Here is a 16,928-nt window from a genome sequence, read left to right on the forward strand (position 1 = left end):
TTGGGAATAATGGCAAGAAAAATAGCCTATATATGTTAAGTACAGACACAGCCTTCCATTTTTCTTCTCAAATATTTCGATCCGTACTTGGTTGCCTTACGGATATGAAAGGCTAACTATATTTGTTTTCATGCCAAATTCTTCCCTATTTGATTAATAATACACTCCTGCCACCAGTAAGTAAAGTGTCTTTTTTTCATTGATTCTTTCAAGTCTAATTTAGGTGAATCCTTAGGTTAGTTACTCTTAGTCATGGCTCAAATATAGGTTTAATGAGAAGAGTGTTTCCATAGCCCTTCAAGGGGTCGGATATCTCCTTAGGTAACTTGGAATGATTTCCCTGCTTACTGACATCTCTAAGTTATCTTTCTTTATAAATCTGCATAGTTGGTTCTGCAGTGTCTGCTGACATAGAAATTCAGTTGTTAAATGAAGTAAAAAGTAAAAATTTCACGGCTTTTAACAAACATAGCGGCCAAATTCAAAGCAGCAAGAACATGGAGAGTCTAGTCTGCACATGATACTAGTTTTAACCTAATAAAAAGTAGGAATTTTATTTAAAAGGCTAAAATAAAAAGTTGTAAAAATAATATGAAAATTATAGCCAATTCAGTTATTTTAGTTATGACTTACAGTTTAGTGTTATATATTTGTTTTGTGCTACAAACATGAGCATACCTTCTTTGATAAAAAGCAAATGAGAGTCTTTAGAATATTCTCCAATACTCCCATGTTTGTCACAGAGCCCTAGGCATCAGCCTTATCTGGAGTCTATAATTTTATTCATTTTAAAGTTTATTGTTAAATACATCCTCATATTTTAAGAGCAAAATAAATTCTTCAAGGAATTATAAGTTGTTTTATGCTCCAGAGTAATTCATTCACTCTGGCCTTAGGGGGTACAGCAAAAATAATTACGATATTTTGTGATAAGTGCTGTGTTCAGGATATTAAAGACATGACATGTATGTGTCTAATCCAATCTCAAGATCGAGATGGGATCACCACGGAGAGTTTCTTCAAAAAGGTAGTGCCTTCACCAGGTCTTAAATAATACGGAAGAAAGGCATGGTATTGAGAGGATGTGTCCTCCCACAGACAGACTACAATGAGTGTAGTATCACTGTTTTAAAGTCACTTCTCACTTTGTAAGATGAGCATGGGAGGAGTCAAAAGTAGAAGATAGAAAAGAAATAAGAGGGATCCCCATAAGACTGCAAGAAAAGTTAAAAAGATGATGAGTATAAATGAAGTTACTTTTGAGGTGAGCAGGAAGAGGTGGCAAGAGGGGCCAGAAAAATCAAAGATTATACCTGATGGCCTGGTTTTTTTTGTTTGTTTTGTTTTTTGTTTTGAGACAGAGTCTCGCTCTGTCACCTAGGCTGGAGTGCAGTGGCGCAATCTCAGCTCACTGCAACCTCAGCTTCCTGAGTAGCTGGGACTACAGGCATACGCCACCACGCCTGGCTAATTTTTTTGTATTTTTAGTAGAGACGGGGTTTCACCATGTTGGTCAGGCTGGTCTCCAACTCCTGACCTCAAATGATCCGCCCACCTCAGCCTCCCAAAGTGCTGGGGTTACAGGTGTGAGCCACCACACCCAGCCAGTGGCCTCAGTGTTCTAATGTAGATGGAAAAGAAATAGACATGGACTTCACTGGCTGGGCATGGTGGCTCACGCCTGTAATCCTAACACTTTGGGAGGCCAATCGCTTGAGCTCAGGTGTTAAGACCGGCCTGGGCGACATATAGTGAGACCTTGTCTCTACAAAAAAATTTGGAGGAAGAGAAAAGAAAAGAAATGGACTTCCCTGAATAGGGGCTTGAGATAGTATGCCATATTTGGAGTAGTGACCATGAGGATGTGAAAAACAACTGACCAAGAACAAAACAAGACAAAAAAACCAATAAGTGGTACTAGGGTCCATCCAAAACCAAAGACCTTTAATTTGTAATGATAACATTCTGGATAGTTATGTGATTTCTTTTTTTTCTTTTCCCTTAGCATTTCTCAGCAATCTCAGAATGAAAGTGGAACAAATACACTTTGGCATTGCTTTGTGGTTGGGATTTGCTGGGCTGAGATAAAATTATATGTACATCAGGAATCTAAAAGGTGCTTATGCTGTTTTGAATGATCAGTCATGAATTTAAGCTTGTAGGGAAGGAGAAAAAAAAATAAGATACCAAAAGACAGCCAATAGACTAGAATAGTAAGGAGAGATGGGTCTGGAGTCTCTGAGGTTGGAGGGCTGGTAGAGTGGACATGAGTCTATGCAGGAACTGGTTAGAAAAAATGTGAGAAAGTAGAATAAGTGCATGTAAGATTTTGGGGAGAGAAGTTTCTAAGCCAGTTCTTGGGTATGACTGAGGGAATTAATGATTGAAATACAGTGATGAAGTGGTCAGTATCATTTCGGTGTAAAGGCGATCCCGGCATTTCAACAATGGGTTATTATATGGGTTTTATGCGTGGAGGTCATAATTCCAATGTGATGAATGCAGTTGGAATGAAGAGAAACACTGATCGTCGTCTCAAAACATGACTTAAGATTTTAGAGTTGGTTTGGTTTCAAATAACAGGATCTTAGTGGCTGTGCAATGGGTGTTTGAGTGGAGTGGAGATGAAGGTCACTGAAATCCAGAAGGTTCCGGAAGCTGTCGGGTTAAGTGAATTGTCCATTTAATACTGAAGCATGTTAAGAGGCATGGAGAATACTTGGAGTGGCAAGAGGCTTTGACCAGACTCCAGAATTTTCCCATATATAAGATGGAGTAACGAAGAGATCAGTAAATTTGAGTACAAGAAGCAGTTTACCTTGCAGGGAAGACAGGCAAACAATTTTGGCATTTGGCCAAGTCCCTAGGTTCCCTCTCAGGACATTGGTGTTTGTATTTTTTTAATGTATAGGATTGAAAAGGAAAGGAATTTCATTGATACAGTTAACAAAATATTAAATAGAAACTTGTGATATAATGAGCTTCTTTTTAATGTATAAATAACAAGATCTAAGGCTGGGTGCAGTGGCCGATGCTTGTAATGCCAGCACTTTGGGCGGCCGAGGCAGGTAGATCATCTGAGCCTGGGAGATTGAGACCAGCTGGGCAACATGGCAAAACCCTGTCTCTACAAAAATACAAAAAATTAGCTGGGTATGGTGGTATGCCCCTGTGGCTGCAGCTACTCATGAGGCTGAGGCAGGAGGATCACTTGAGCCTGGAAGGTCAAGGCTGCAGTGAGCTATAATTGCATCACTGCATTCCAGATTGGGTGACAGAGTGAGACCCTGTCTCAAAAAGATTAAAAAAAAAAAAAAATCTAGAAGCACATCTTATAACGTAACTACTGTAGCATTGAAATAGCAATGATCATAAATGGTATTTTAAAATATTTGCAACAACTACAATGTGATATGAAAACATTTATATGTTCTATTGGTGAAAAGTTAGGTACAGTGAATACTAATGGTGCATACTACATTGGAGAAAATGTTGACAAATTTAGCGAAAATTAATGTGTAATTTTTTTTTTTTTTACCCCATTGAAGTTCAGAGACTCTCTGAATTCTGTCATGGTCCGCTGGTTAAGAAACTCTGGTTTAAAGGATGGTATATCCAGAAGGCATAAACCTAAAGAAAAATAAGTGGTATTTGCATGCAGGAGAATTGTAGTTTAGAAGTGGCAGCGTAGAGCTAGGAGAAGCTTTCCATACTTCAGGACCCCATGGCGATTGTGGAGGTGAGGGCTGGAGATGGTGGGGCCGTGCCTCAGTGAGCAGACTTGGCTCAGAAAGCTGTGTGGAAGGATGACGGAGTCAGGCCAGTATCCTTTGTGATAAGAAACTGTATGTATTTCAAATCACACCCAAAAAGTAGAGGGAAAGAAAGCTGATGGTCTAGTAGAGATGATGTTTACGATAGGTGGAGAGGCACAGTGAAAATTCTTAGGAGGGTAAGAAACAGTGAACAGATAAAGGAGAGAAAAAGGACAGAGTAGTAATGAGTGTGCTACGGATGGGTCACAGTGAGATGAACTGTTTTTGAGGTCCTGGGCAAATACAGGCTGAAACCTGGGAGGTTTGGAAGCCCTTGAAGGCAGGCCTTCTGCAACCATCAGAGTAGCAACCTACAGCCTTTGCTCAGGTTTACAGGGAGAATCCTGCTGAGAAATTGTTGGATGACCCTGAAGAAATTTTACCCCATTTTAAATATTATGTTTGTGGTGGAGAAGCCTTGGGTTTGTGTTTTAACTTCTGATGTCTTTTTTTCATTTTCCTCCTCTCTCCCTGCTAGAAGATGGAACATATTCTATCCAGCTTAGGATAGAAAAACCTAAAGTCAAAATGAGACATTTAATAGCAAAGTGTGAAATAGTGTTGGGGGTTGGGGAAGGATTGGTGTCTTATAGTAAAATCATCAGATGCTATTCTTCCTACTTCTTTTTTTTTTTGGCGGGGGGGTGGGGTCGGGGGGTTCCAAACACACAAAACCATATAAGAGTTGTAAAAGCAAACTTTAAGAATTATTTTCTTAGGGCCGGGCGTGGTGGCTCACATCTGTAATCCCAGCACTTTTGGGGGGCCAAGGCGGGTGGATCCCGAGGTCAAGAGATCGAGACCATCCTGGCTAACATGGCGAAACCCCGTCTCTACTAAAAAAAATACAAAAAATTAGCTGGGCGTGGTGGTGCGTGCCTGTAGTCCCAGCTACTCGGGAGGCTGAGGCAGGAGAATCACTTGAACCCAGGAGGCGGAGGTTGCAGTGAGCCAAGATTGCGCCACTGCACTCCAGCCTGGTGACAGAGTGAGACTCCGTCTCGAAGAACAAAAAAAAAAAAAAAAAAAGAAGAAGAATTTTTTTTTAAAGACCAGACTTGCCATTCTATAATAACCCAAAGGAGGATTTGGGAGTATCTTCCAGAGTAAGGAAAATAACAAAAAGAAAACAAAGTAGCAAAATGTATATAGGGTGGGGGGTGGTTAATATGACTAGACAGACTTTAAATATATGTAACTTAATTTTTAGTCATTTGAAATGGATATAATTAGGTCATTCTGATTGGGAACTGTATTAACTTTAAAGTAGATGTTTTTAATCTATCTGCACGGTTACTCTGATGAACGTTTTATTTCTTTAAACCTAACATTAAATGTGTTAATCAGTAGATTGATTCTCTTTTGCTTTGTTTTATTTTTAATTAGGAATTAGCCCTGCGTAGCCAGTTACCAACACTGGAGCAGGATGGTGGGACTCAAAATCCAGTGTCTTCTCCCGGGATGTCTCAGGAATTGAGAACAATGACGACCAATAGCTCAGATCCTTTCCTTAACAGGTTGGTGAAAGTTGCTACTGGTGAATATCTGAAAAGGATCATTGCTTTAAAATCATTCTGCTTAGTGCTTGTAATAGGCTATTTGGAACATCTGTGTGGGCCAAAAACCATAGCTGTAAATGAATCTCTGTAAATGGCAAGTACATGCAGAGTTGAGGATTAAAAGTTGTCTCCTGTGAGAGGAAGTGAACTGTTCAGACTTGTACAAGGGATACTTATTCAAAGTCACGACGTGTTTGCTTCTGCCTATACTGTTGACTAACAGTAACTTAAAATTACAGAATCATGAAGGAACACGTGAATGCCTTTCTGTGAAAGCAAATGAATTGCATGTTAAACCTACTTAGGATTGCATTGTAAGGATCACTGGAAGGAATTTTCCACATAGCTATTCAACCTAAAACGTTTCACCCAGCAGCACTGTAAGGCCTCATGTTCTTAAGGGCTATAGTCCAAGGAGATAAAATGTAAGGTTGTGCCTCTTTCAAAAATGCACTAAGATTAACGGCAGTATTTGAAAATAACATAGCTTAGGGATGCTTCTTAGTGAGTTACCACAAATCCTGGGTTTCAGACAGATTGCAATGTTACATAAACTGCCATTTTGAAGTCGGTAAGCTGAAACAGGTCATATTCTTTGCCTAGGAAGTCATTTAAGATTAAGATTTAACTAAAATTCCTTCTTCTAGGTTGTAAAATATCTGTGGAGTTTCAAACTTTTTAAAATATGGGATTAGTTTACGCTTTGGATTCCTTTTCTAACTGATTTAAATAACACACTTTCTTAAATACTCAAAGGTATTTTGCACTAGGAAAACTATTACACCACCTTTTCAGTTCTCACCAATTGAATTGGAAACTTAGTAATTCCAAGAGAAAATATCTTATCCTGCTAAAAGTATTTAGTGCAATAGAATTCACCATTTACTCAGTTTTTAAGATTAGTACTGGTGGCCTAGTTGGAAGGTTTGATTTTGAAGACCATCTAAAATGTATTTTAAGTTTGTATTTACTCTTCTGACATACAGTTTAAAGTTCTGTCTAAAAGTAAGTGTATTTATATAAGATTATAGTTCTAGACTTAAACTGGGGCTAATTAAGAGAGGCATAGCCTCAGAACATTTTTTCCAACAAGGAAAATTTCATATCCATGTAATTCCAGTACCTGTCTTGTTGAAGGGGCTATATTAATCCCAGGGATAAAAATTAGACCATTTTAAAAATGGATAGGCTGCATATCCTTCTGACAGCCACTTATGAAGATTTTTTTTCTTAAAACTTTTGATGAGAGCTGGGCTACAATTTGAGATTCTATTTTCTGGGAAGATGAGAGTGGCAGATAATCAGTGTTACTAATCTAAGGGCAGAATCGTATATGCGTTCTCTGCAGTACCCCCAGTTTCTAATAATAACATACATCTGACTTTGACTTTTTTTTTTCTTTAAAAAAACAAAAACAAAAAAACTCTTGGCTGAGCATGATGGCTCATGCCTGTAATCCCAGCACTTTGGGAGGCCAAGGCAAGTGGACCACCACCTGGGGTAAGAGTTCGAGACCAGCCTGACCAACATGGCGAAACGCCATCTTTACTAAAAATACAAAGTTAGTTGGGCATGGTCACGCGTGCCTATAATCCCAGCTACTCGGGAGGCTGAGGCAGGAGAATCGCTTGAACCCGGGAGGCAGAGGTTGCAGTGAGCCAAGATCATGCCGTTGCACTCCAGCCTGGGCAACAAGAGTGAACTTGGTCTCAAAAAACAAAAAGACAAACAAAAAAACCTCTCGATGGTTTTTCCCTTGTTTACTATTTGATTTATATATATTCCTTAAGCTCTAAATACTTTTTGCCCCAACTTGCCTTGGCATTGACTCTTAGTAGTAATGCTGAGTTCCCTTATCTCCCTTTTACTTTTACCCTCTAAGCTCACTCAGATGTCCCCCTCCATGAAACCTTTACCCTTTACTTCTAAGCTCCCTGTTTGTTCTGAAAGCACTGTGCTTACATCTGAGTTCATATAGCCCCTGTATATGATTCATTAGTATATTTGTTCATTTCCCTCCTTGAAGTTGTGAGCCTCTCACAAAACATTGTTTGTAGGTGGTGGTGATTGTTAACCTCTTTATCCTCAAAGCCTAGTCTAATGCCTGTCATGTAGTAGCAGATGCTCAGTGACTGTTTATTGAATGAGTGGGGCCTGTAGGAAGTGGGGTTCTGCAGGGAGCAGTTCCTCACCAGGAAAATGGCCCTGTAAACTCTGTCCTCAGGAATGCCCATGTGCTTCCCCTGTGGTTTGGAATGAACTCTGCACAACTCTGTAAGTTCAGTTATTCAGTAACAGACTAAAATGTCTGATGTGTGTCCCATGCTTAGCAGCTGAATAGAGTGATGACTAGGACCAGGCTCTTGTCCCAGATCAGGGCAGGCAAAATACAAACAAACCACATCCTGAGGCCTTCTCATATATGGCTGCATTGTATACCAATGGTCTCAGAGGCAAATGTGTGTTTTCTTGGATCTGTGTGAGGCTTTTGAGCCTTGGCAAAATCTGGCAGAAGCATTAGAGTAAACCAGTGATTGCAGTATATAGAATGAGGGGAGAGAGAGAACAAGGCAAATGCATTGCATCATTTAGGGAAGGCAGTTGGGGTACTGACTGAGCTTTTAGCCTTGAGCAATTGTTAAACTTGTTTTTATTTTTTAACTTTTATGTAAGTTAAATAGCTGCTTATTAAATGTACAAGCCGTAGAGAAAGTTAAAGTTCACACTCACACAGACCATTGAAGAATAACAGCTGCCTTGATTTTATGCGTTTCTCTAAGATTTTGTAGAGTTAGTAGAACTCAGTGAATGCCAGCTGATGTCTAGATGCTACTAGCTTAGGAAAGTGTTCTATTTATCACGGTAATGGATATTTACCATACTTTGAATGTAAATCTGGGAAACCTTAGTCTAAAGTGAAAATCTGTGTTGGGTCATTTTATTTTCAAGGGATATGCCTTGCAGTTTTTTGTTTTGCTCTTTTCTTTAACTGGAGCTATATGATTTCCCGTTTCGTTTCGTACTGAAGTGTTTGAGGCTTTTTCCTCCCCCGCCCAAACACAGAAGCAAGGAGATCAAGCCACGAGTATTCTTATCTTATTGGCAGTGACTCATCTATTTTGGCTCAGTCCTAAAAGGAATTCTGGTGGTTTATTTGGGGTTGATTTTTCCTTGGCTTATGTTCTCTGCACAATAGCTAGGAATTTAACTTGAGTCTAGTGCAGACCTGTCTCCTCGCCCACCTGGAGTTTGTGTTGTGACCTCTCTGTGCCACCACCACCTGGAGAATTGAGACCTTGGGACAAGTAAGTTGTATGGGTTCCTCCGCACCCCCAGATTCAAATGGTATTACAGAGAGGAGAATACTGATGCAGAGAATTTTCTGTCAGCCAGGAAAACTAACTGGGGGTATCTTTTTTGTCCCTTATTGTCACCAAGCACAGAACCTTAGGAGAAATCTTGGTTCCTTAGAGCTGCCAGCTTCAATTAGGATTAACTTGTCTATTTCACTTCATAGCACAAGCCCTGTCTGTGGCCCTGAGGGAGGGTGCTTGTTTCAGACATTGCAGGACAGGAATTTTCACTAATCCTCTTTGAGAATTATGTTGCTGCTCAGCAGGTGTTTATTTTTACCTTGAATTGATTTTTAAAATTTTTTGTGTTGGTCTTTAACTGTCATGTTTATGTAGTGGCACCTATCACTCTCGAGATGAGAGTACAGACAGTGGACTAAGCATGAGCAGCTACAGTGTCCCTCGAACCCCAGATGACTTCCTGAACAGCGTGGATGAGATGGATACAGGTTGGTATTCTTTATTCCTCTTAGTAACCTGACTTAACAGTCGGATATGTTATCACCAGGTCTCATAAGGTATTGTAAGCAAAGATGATTCAGAAGAAAACCAATTAAAATCCTGTAAATTTGAATTAAATCGATCCTGCTTTGTCTCTATATGATGATTTGTAACTTGTCTTTTCCTAGTTTAAAAAAATATATATCATGGATTGGCCGGGTGCAGTGGCTCATGACTCTAATTCCAGCATTTTGGGAGGCCAAAGTGGGTGTATTGTTTGAGCCCAGGAGTTCAAGACCAGTCTGGGCAACATGGTGAAACCCCACCTCTATAAAAAAAATACAAAAATAAGTCAGGTGTCATGGTACATGCCTGTAGTCCCAGCTACTCAGAAGGCTGAGGTGGGAGGATGGATTGAGCCCCGGTGATCACACCACTACACTCCAGTTTGGGTGACAGAATGAGACCCCTTCTCAAAAAAAAAAAAAATCATAAATTGGATATATTAGCTCTATTTGAATAAAACTCTGATAACATGACTTATGTTAGCATGTTGATCTTAATTGGCAGGACAAACTGACAACCCTGTTAGAACATCTCTCTCCTTATAGATTAGTGTCCTTAATTTTGAGATATGTCTACATGTAATTCAGTGTTTGTCTTCATCTTTCTCTAAGAGTTTTTGGTCCACCTTAAGTGTTATGGGGCTCAGGAAACCAGGTGGGAAAGACTAGGAGGTGGGGCTCACTCACTTTGTTAGAATAGTTGTAGAAGGCCAGGTGCGGTGGCTTAAACCTGTAATCCCAGCACTTTGGGAGGCCGAGGTAGCCAGATCATGTGAGGTCATAAGTTCAAGACCAGCCTGGCCAACATGGTGAAACCCTGTCTCTACTAAAAATATAAAAATTAGCCACATGTGGTGGTATGCGCCTGTAATCCTAGCTACTCAGGAGACTGAGGCAGGAGAATCATTTGAACCCGGGAGGCGGAGGTTGCAGTGAGCCGAGATCACACCACTGCACTCCAGCCTGGGTGACAGAGCAAGACTCCGTCTCAAAAAAAAAAAAAAGAATAGTTGCAGGGGTCTTGCAGGAGCTAAGAAATACCTGCCTCACAGGGGTAATTACGGAAGCATTTCTCCTGTGGCTTACCTGGCAACCATTGCCCTAGACTTGACAACTGCCAGAGTGCATGAATTGGCAGGGAAATGAAGCTGTTCTTTAGCTACCAACTCTTTCACTAACTGCTTCTATTCTGAAAGTGTTTAGCAAGGCTTTTGTGCCTGTACTCATCCAGCTCCTGGCTTTGATGCTTTCTAGAATCCACACTACCCCTCCTCTCTGATTATCTAGATGTTAAATCATCCTTAGGAGCCACTTCAAACCCATTTCACACACAACACCTTTACTTACTCCTCTAATCTGTATTGCTCTCTTCTCCAGACCCCTGTAGCACTTAATGGTTTATATTAGTTTTTCTGAAAGTATGTTCTGTTGAAGCTCTGAGGAGTGTTAATGTTGTCATATGCAAAAAAGGCTCTGTGGCCAAGTAAGTTTGGGAAACCTAGAAGCAAGGCTAGGAAGATGGATTTATTCAAAGCCCTCTGGGAAGGCTTGTTTTGCTGTTAGGAAGGTGCATCTCCTAAGGGTAGAATAAAGTATTCTTGCAGTCTTTCTATTTTAGTGTTTCCCAAAGTATATTTAAGGCCAAGGTAGGTCTATACCACTCATGTTTATGTTTAGTCTTATTACGGTGGTGCTTATCTGGAAGACAGGGTAGTGATGCTGTTGTGTTGTGTACTTGTTCTTTCTCCCGCTGCTGCATATAATTTTTCAAGGGCTTTTTTATTTTTTTCATGACTCCTTTAGTGCTCAGCACATAATAGCAATCAAGCTGTTATTGGATATCTGAACAATGTTGAAGCAAAAGTAAACTTGGCATTGTTATTTTGTTATCTGTGAGTTGTTTGACCTGATATAAATTCTAGGTATCAGTTTAGGTCAGTCAGGAGCGCTTTTCTTTCCCTGTGCATTTCTCTATGCTCATATGATACAGCCCTGTTGTTAGCTTTTCAAAAAGGACTTCGTTATCTCTGTGTGTTTCCACTAGGTGATACTATCAACCAAAGCACCCTGCCCTCACAGCAGAACCGTTTCCCAGACTACCTTGAAGCCATTCCTGGGACAAATGTGGACCTTGGAACACTGGAAGGAGATGGAATGAACATAGAAGGAGAGGAGCTGATGCCAAGTCTGCAGGAAGCTTTGAGTTCTGACATCCTTAATGACATGGAGTCTGTTTTGGCTGCCACCAAGCTAGATAAAGAAAGCTTTCTTACATGGTTATAGAGCCCTCAGGCAGACTGAATTCTAAATCTGTGAAGGATCTAAGGAGACACATACACCGGAAATTTCCATAAGCCAGTTGCAGTTTTCAGGCTAATACAGAAAAAGATGAACAAACGTCCAGCAAGATACTTTAATCCTCTATTTTGCTCTTCCTTGTCCATTGCTGCTGTTAATGTATTGCTGACCTCTTTCACAGCTGGCTCTAAAGAATCAAAAAAAAAGAAAAAAACTTTTTATTTCTTTTGCTATTATAACTACTGTTCATTTTGGGGGCTGGGGGAAGTGAGCCTGTTTGGATGATGGATGCCATTCCTTTTGCCCAGTTAAATGTTCACCAATCATTTTAACTAAATACTCAGACTTAGAAGTCAGATGCTTCATGTCACAGCATTTAGTTTGTTCAACAGTTGTTTCTTCAGCTTCCTTTGTCCAGTGGAAAAACATGATTTACTGGTCTGACAAGCCAAAAATGTTGTATCTGATATTAAATACTTAATGCTGATTTGAAGAGATAGCTGAAACCAAGGCTGAAGACTGTTTTACTTTCAGTATTTTCTTTTCCTCCTAGTGCTATCATTAGTCACATAATGACCTTGATTTTATTTTAGGAGCTTATAAGGCATGAGACAATTTCCATATAAATATATTAATTATTGCCACATACTCTAGTATAGATTTTGGTGGATAATTTTGTGGGTGTGCATTTTGTTTTGTTTTGTTGGGTTTTTTGTTTTTGTTTTTTTTTGGCGGGGGCGGTGGGGGGGTTGGTTGGTTGGTTGGTTTTGTCGGAACCTAGGCAAATGACCATATTAGTGAATCTGTTAATAGTTGTAGCTTGGGATGGTTATTGTAGTTGTTTTGGCAAAATCTTCATTTCCTGGTTTTTTTTACCACCTTATTTAAATCTCGATTATCTGCTCTCTCTTTTATATACATACACACACCCAAACATAACATTTATAATAGTGTGGTAGTGGAATGTATCCTTTTTTAGGTTTCCCTACTTTCCAGTTAATTTTTAAAATGGTAGCGCTTTGTATGCATTTAGAATACATGACTAGTAGTTTATATTTCACTGGTAGTTTAAATCTGGTTGGGGCAGTCCGCAGATGTTTGAAGTAGTTTAGTGTTCTAGAAAGAGCTATTACTGTGGATGGTGCCTAGGGGAGTGCTCCACGCCCTCTGGGCATACGGTAGATATTATCTGATGAATTGGAAAGGAGCAAACCAGAAATGGCTTTATTTTCTCCCTTGGACTAATTTTTAAGTCTCGGTTGGAAATCAGTGAGTAGGTTCATAATGTGCGTGACAGAAATAAGCTTTATAGTGGTTTACCTTCATTTAGCTTTGGAAGTTTTCTTTGCCTTAGTTTTGGAAGTAAATTCTAGTTTGTAGTTCTCATTTGTAATGAACACATTAACGACTAGATTAAAATATTGCCTTCAAGATTGTTCTTACTTACAAGACTTGCTCCTACTTCTATGCTGAAAATTGACCCTGGATAGAATACTATAAGGTTTTGAGTTAGCTGGAAAAGTGATGAGATTAATAAATGTATATTGGTAGTTGAATTTAGCAAAGAAATAGAGATAATCATGATTATACCTTTATTTTTACAGGAAGAGATGATGTAACTAGAGTATGTGTCTACAGGAGTAATAATGGTTTCCAAAGAGTATTTTTTAAAGGAACAAAACGAGCATGAATTAACTCTTCAATATAAGCTATGAAGTAATAGTTGGTTGTGAATTAAAGTGGCACCAGCTAGCACCTCTGTGTTTTAAGGGTCTTTCAATGTTTCTAGAATAAGCCCTTATTTTCAAGGGTTCATAACAGGCATAAAATCTCTTCTCCTGGCAAAAGCTGCTATGAAAAGCCTCAGCTTGGGAAGATAGATTTTTTCCCCCCAATTACAAAATCTAAGTATTTTGGCCCTTCAATTTGGAGGAGTGCAAAAGTTGGAAGTAAGAAGTTTTATTTTAAGTACTTTCAGTGCTCAAAAAAATGCAATCACTGTGTTGTATATAATAGTTCATAGGTTGATCACTCATAATAATTGACTCTAAGGCTTTTATTAAGAAAACAGCAGAAAGATTAAATCTTGAATTAAGTCTGGGGGGAAATGGCCACTGCAGATGGAGTTTTAGAGTAGTAATGAAATTCTACCTAGAATGCAAAATTGGGTATATGAATTATATAGCATGTTGTTGGGATTTTTTTTAATGTGCAGAAGATCAAAGCTACTTGGAAGGAGTGCCTATAATTTGCCAGTAGCCACAAATTAAGATTATATCTTATATATCAGCAGATTAGCTTTAGCTTAGGGGGAGGGTGGGAAAGTTTGAGGGGGGGGTTGTGAAGATTTAGGGGGACCTTGATAGAGAACTTTATAAACTTCTTTCTCTTTAATAAAGACTTGTCTTACACCGTGCTGCCATTAAAGGCAGCTGTTCTAGAGTTTCAGTCACCTAAGTACACCCACAAAACAATATGAATATGGAGATCTTCCTTTACCCCTCAACTTTAATTTGCCCAGTTATACCTCAGTGTTGTAGCAGTACTGTGATACCTGGCACAGTGCTTTGATCTTACGATGCCCTCTGTACTGACCTGAAGGAGACCTAAGAGTCCTTTCCCTTTTTGAGTTTGAATCATAGCCTTGATGTGGTCTCTTGTTTTATGTCCTTGTTCCTAATGTAAAAGTGCTTAACTGCTTCTTGGTTGTATTGGGTAGCATTGGGATAAGATTTTAACTGGGTATTCTTGAATTGCTTTTACAATAAACCAATTTTATAATCTTTAAATTTATCAACTTTTTACATTTGTGTTATTTTCAGTCAGGGCTTCTTAGATCTACTTATGGTTGATGGAGCACATTGATTTGGAGTTTCAGATCTTCCAAAGCACTATTTGTTGTAATAACTATTTTCTAAATATAGTGCCTTTAAAGGAAAAAATGAACACAGGGAAGTGACTTTGCTACAAATAATGTTGCTGTGTTAAGTATTCATATTAAATACATGCCTTCTATATGGAACATGGCAGAAAGACTGAAAAATAACAGTAATTAATTGTGTAATTCAGAATTCATACCAATCAGTGTTGAAACTCAAACATTGCAAAAGTGGGTGGCAATATTCAGTGCTTAACACTTTTATAGCGTTGGTACATCTGAGAAATGAGTGCTCAGGTGGATTTTATCCTCGCAAGCATGTTGTTATAAGAATTGTGGGTGTGCCTATCATAACAATTGTTTTCTGTATCTTGAAAAAGTATTCTCCACATTTTAAATGTTTTATATTAGAGAATTCTTTAATGCACACTTGTCAAATATATATATATAGTACCAATGTTACCTTTTTATTTTTTGTTTTAGATGTAAGAGCATGCTCATATGTTAGGTACTTACATAAATTGTTACATTATTTTTTCTTATGTAATACCTTTTTGTTTGTTTATGTGGTTCAAATATATTCTTTCCTTAAACTCTTCTTTGTTGTTTTTAACAATTGATATTTGAAACTTTTTTTTTTTTGGCTTCTTACTGGTCTTCCAATAGAACAAGAACTGGCAATAAAAGGTGATTACAGTAGTAACTGGGAAGACAAGTTAAACTTAAGGTTCGTTTTGCTTTAAGTTAGGCTTGACATTTGGAACTTTTGAAGTATGGATATATAATTCTTTTAACTTTGTGTTCTTACTCTTCACATACACCATCCTCATCCGTGGTAGTGTCTAAGCAGAATTGCATCTGCTTGATTCTTAAATGACTTCACTACATGTGACAGCACAGTGGACACTGAGAACATAAGAACATGGCACTGTCTTTCAGAATGGCCTTTGGTTTTACTTCTTTAATATATTCTCTCAGGCCAGGCGTGGTGGCTCACGCCTGTAATCCCAGCACTTTGGGAGGCCAAGGCAGGCGGATTACCTGAGGTTGGGAGTTCAAGACCAGCCTGACCAACATGGAGAAACCCCGTCTCTACTAAAAATACAAAGTTAGCTGGGCGTGGTGCCACGTGTCTGTAATCCCAGCTACTCGGGAGGCTGAGAATATATATATATATATATATATATTCTGTTCTATTTTGGAGGTCATGAGAGAATATTATATATTAGTAAAAAGCATTACTTACTGGCTTATAAATAAGAACATTCACAAATTGAAGTGGTAGGTCCTGACCTTTGAATAAGAAGTAGATTTGAGTATCTTTAAAGATGGCTGGACGTGGTGGCTCACGCCTGTAATTTCAGCATTGTGGGCGGAGGCTGAGGCGGACGGATCACCCGAGGTCAGGAGTTCGACAGCAGCCTAGTCAACATGGTGAAACCCCATCTGTACTAAAAATACAAAAATTAGCTGGGCATGGTGGTGCATGCTTGCAATCCCAGCTACTTGAGAGGCTGAGGCGGGAGGATCACTTGAACCCGTAAGGCAGAGGCTGCGGTAAGCCAAGACCACGCCACTACACTCCAGCCTGGGTGACAGAGCGAGACTCCATCTCAGAAAAAAAAAAAAAAGATTGATTTCTGTGTTTGCGTGTATAATAGCTTCAATTATTGACACATCTATTTTGGTGAGGCAAATCTGAAAATGCTTCATATTTTACAATATATAATTTCTTTATGTTAGAACACTAATTTTGTGTAGCTTGACATTGATTATTTCCTTTTTGTAGTTCAGATATAGTGGTGGTACATCTTGGCTCAAAACCATACCTTGTGTCTGTAGACACTGTGCTTGTTGCTCCATGGTGGTACACTTTTTGTCAGATGGTGTGAAGCCCAGTAATGTGAATCTGCCTTCATTCTGGATCTCTGAACCAGAATTGTACCATCTTTAGTTAACTCTGAGTCTAACAGAATACTCAGAAAAATGTATTTAGATTTGGGAATAGCCTCTAACGAGAACAAGGAGGAACATTCCAAATACTTGAGAAGTATAGTAGTCATACTTAAAACCTGATTTACATAATGTTTTTCTGAGACCCCAAATTAAAGTTCAACAGCTCAGTAAGTGAATTGCTCAGCTGCAATAAGCAACAAAACAGTCTTCCAGAGGGAGGGGGAGGGGGAGAGAGATCATTAACTACTAGTGAAAGGAAACCTAGGTGACTACTGCAGAAGTGATCGGTAGACTGGGGGTTTTGTTTAATTCCCCAACCCCGATTTCCATTTCTTGACAGCTGAGGTTACAAAAGAAAGGCAGCCCCAAGGAGCCGATGATGTTTTCTTACCTTCTCTAATGGCAGCCAGACTCTCCCTGCTTCTGTAATCATCAGTTTTACTGACAGAAAACCTGGCTTTATTGCGGGTAAATTCCTGGCTCCGGGGTTCCACATGTGCTAACGCTGTTGGAATCAACAGTAGCTCTAGCAGGATGTCTGCCATGTCATCCCTATTCAACTT

At 39.2% G+C, this 16,928-nt stretch overlaps 1 protein-coding gene across 12 annotated transcripts in view; it reads left to right on the plus strand.

Moving 5' to 3' along the window:
- YAP1 (Yes1 associated transcriptional regulator) overlaps positions 1-15,007 on the plus strand; it is a 125,239-nt gene extending 110,232 nt beyond the window's left edge. For all 12 annotated transcript variants that reach the window (XM_031016073.3, XM_031016077.3, XM_031016075.3 and 9 more), the window contains 3 exons: positions 5,202-5,332; positions 9,064-9,176; positions 11,278-15,007. In XM_031016073.3, coding sequence (XP_030871933.1) covers positions 5,202-5,332; positions 9,064-9,176; positions 11,278-11,516 — 483 coding nt within the window. In that variant the 3' untranslated portion in view covers positions 11,517-15,007. The remainder of the gene's footprint in view (positions 1-5,201; positions 5,333-9,063; positions 9,177-11,277) is intronic.
- Positions 15,008-16,928: the final 1,921 nt, after the last annotated feature.

This window comes from Gorilla gorilla, chromosome 9 (genome assembly GCF_029281585.2).
Source record: "Gorilla gorilla gorilla isolate KB3781 chromosome 9, NHGRI_mGorGor1-v2.1_pri, whole genome shotgun sequence".
Lineage (NCBI taxonomy): Eukaryota > Metazoa > Chordata > Mammalia > Primates > Hominidae > Gorilla > Gorilla gorilla.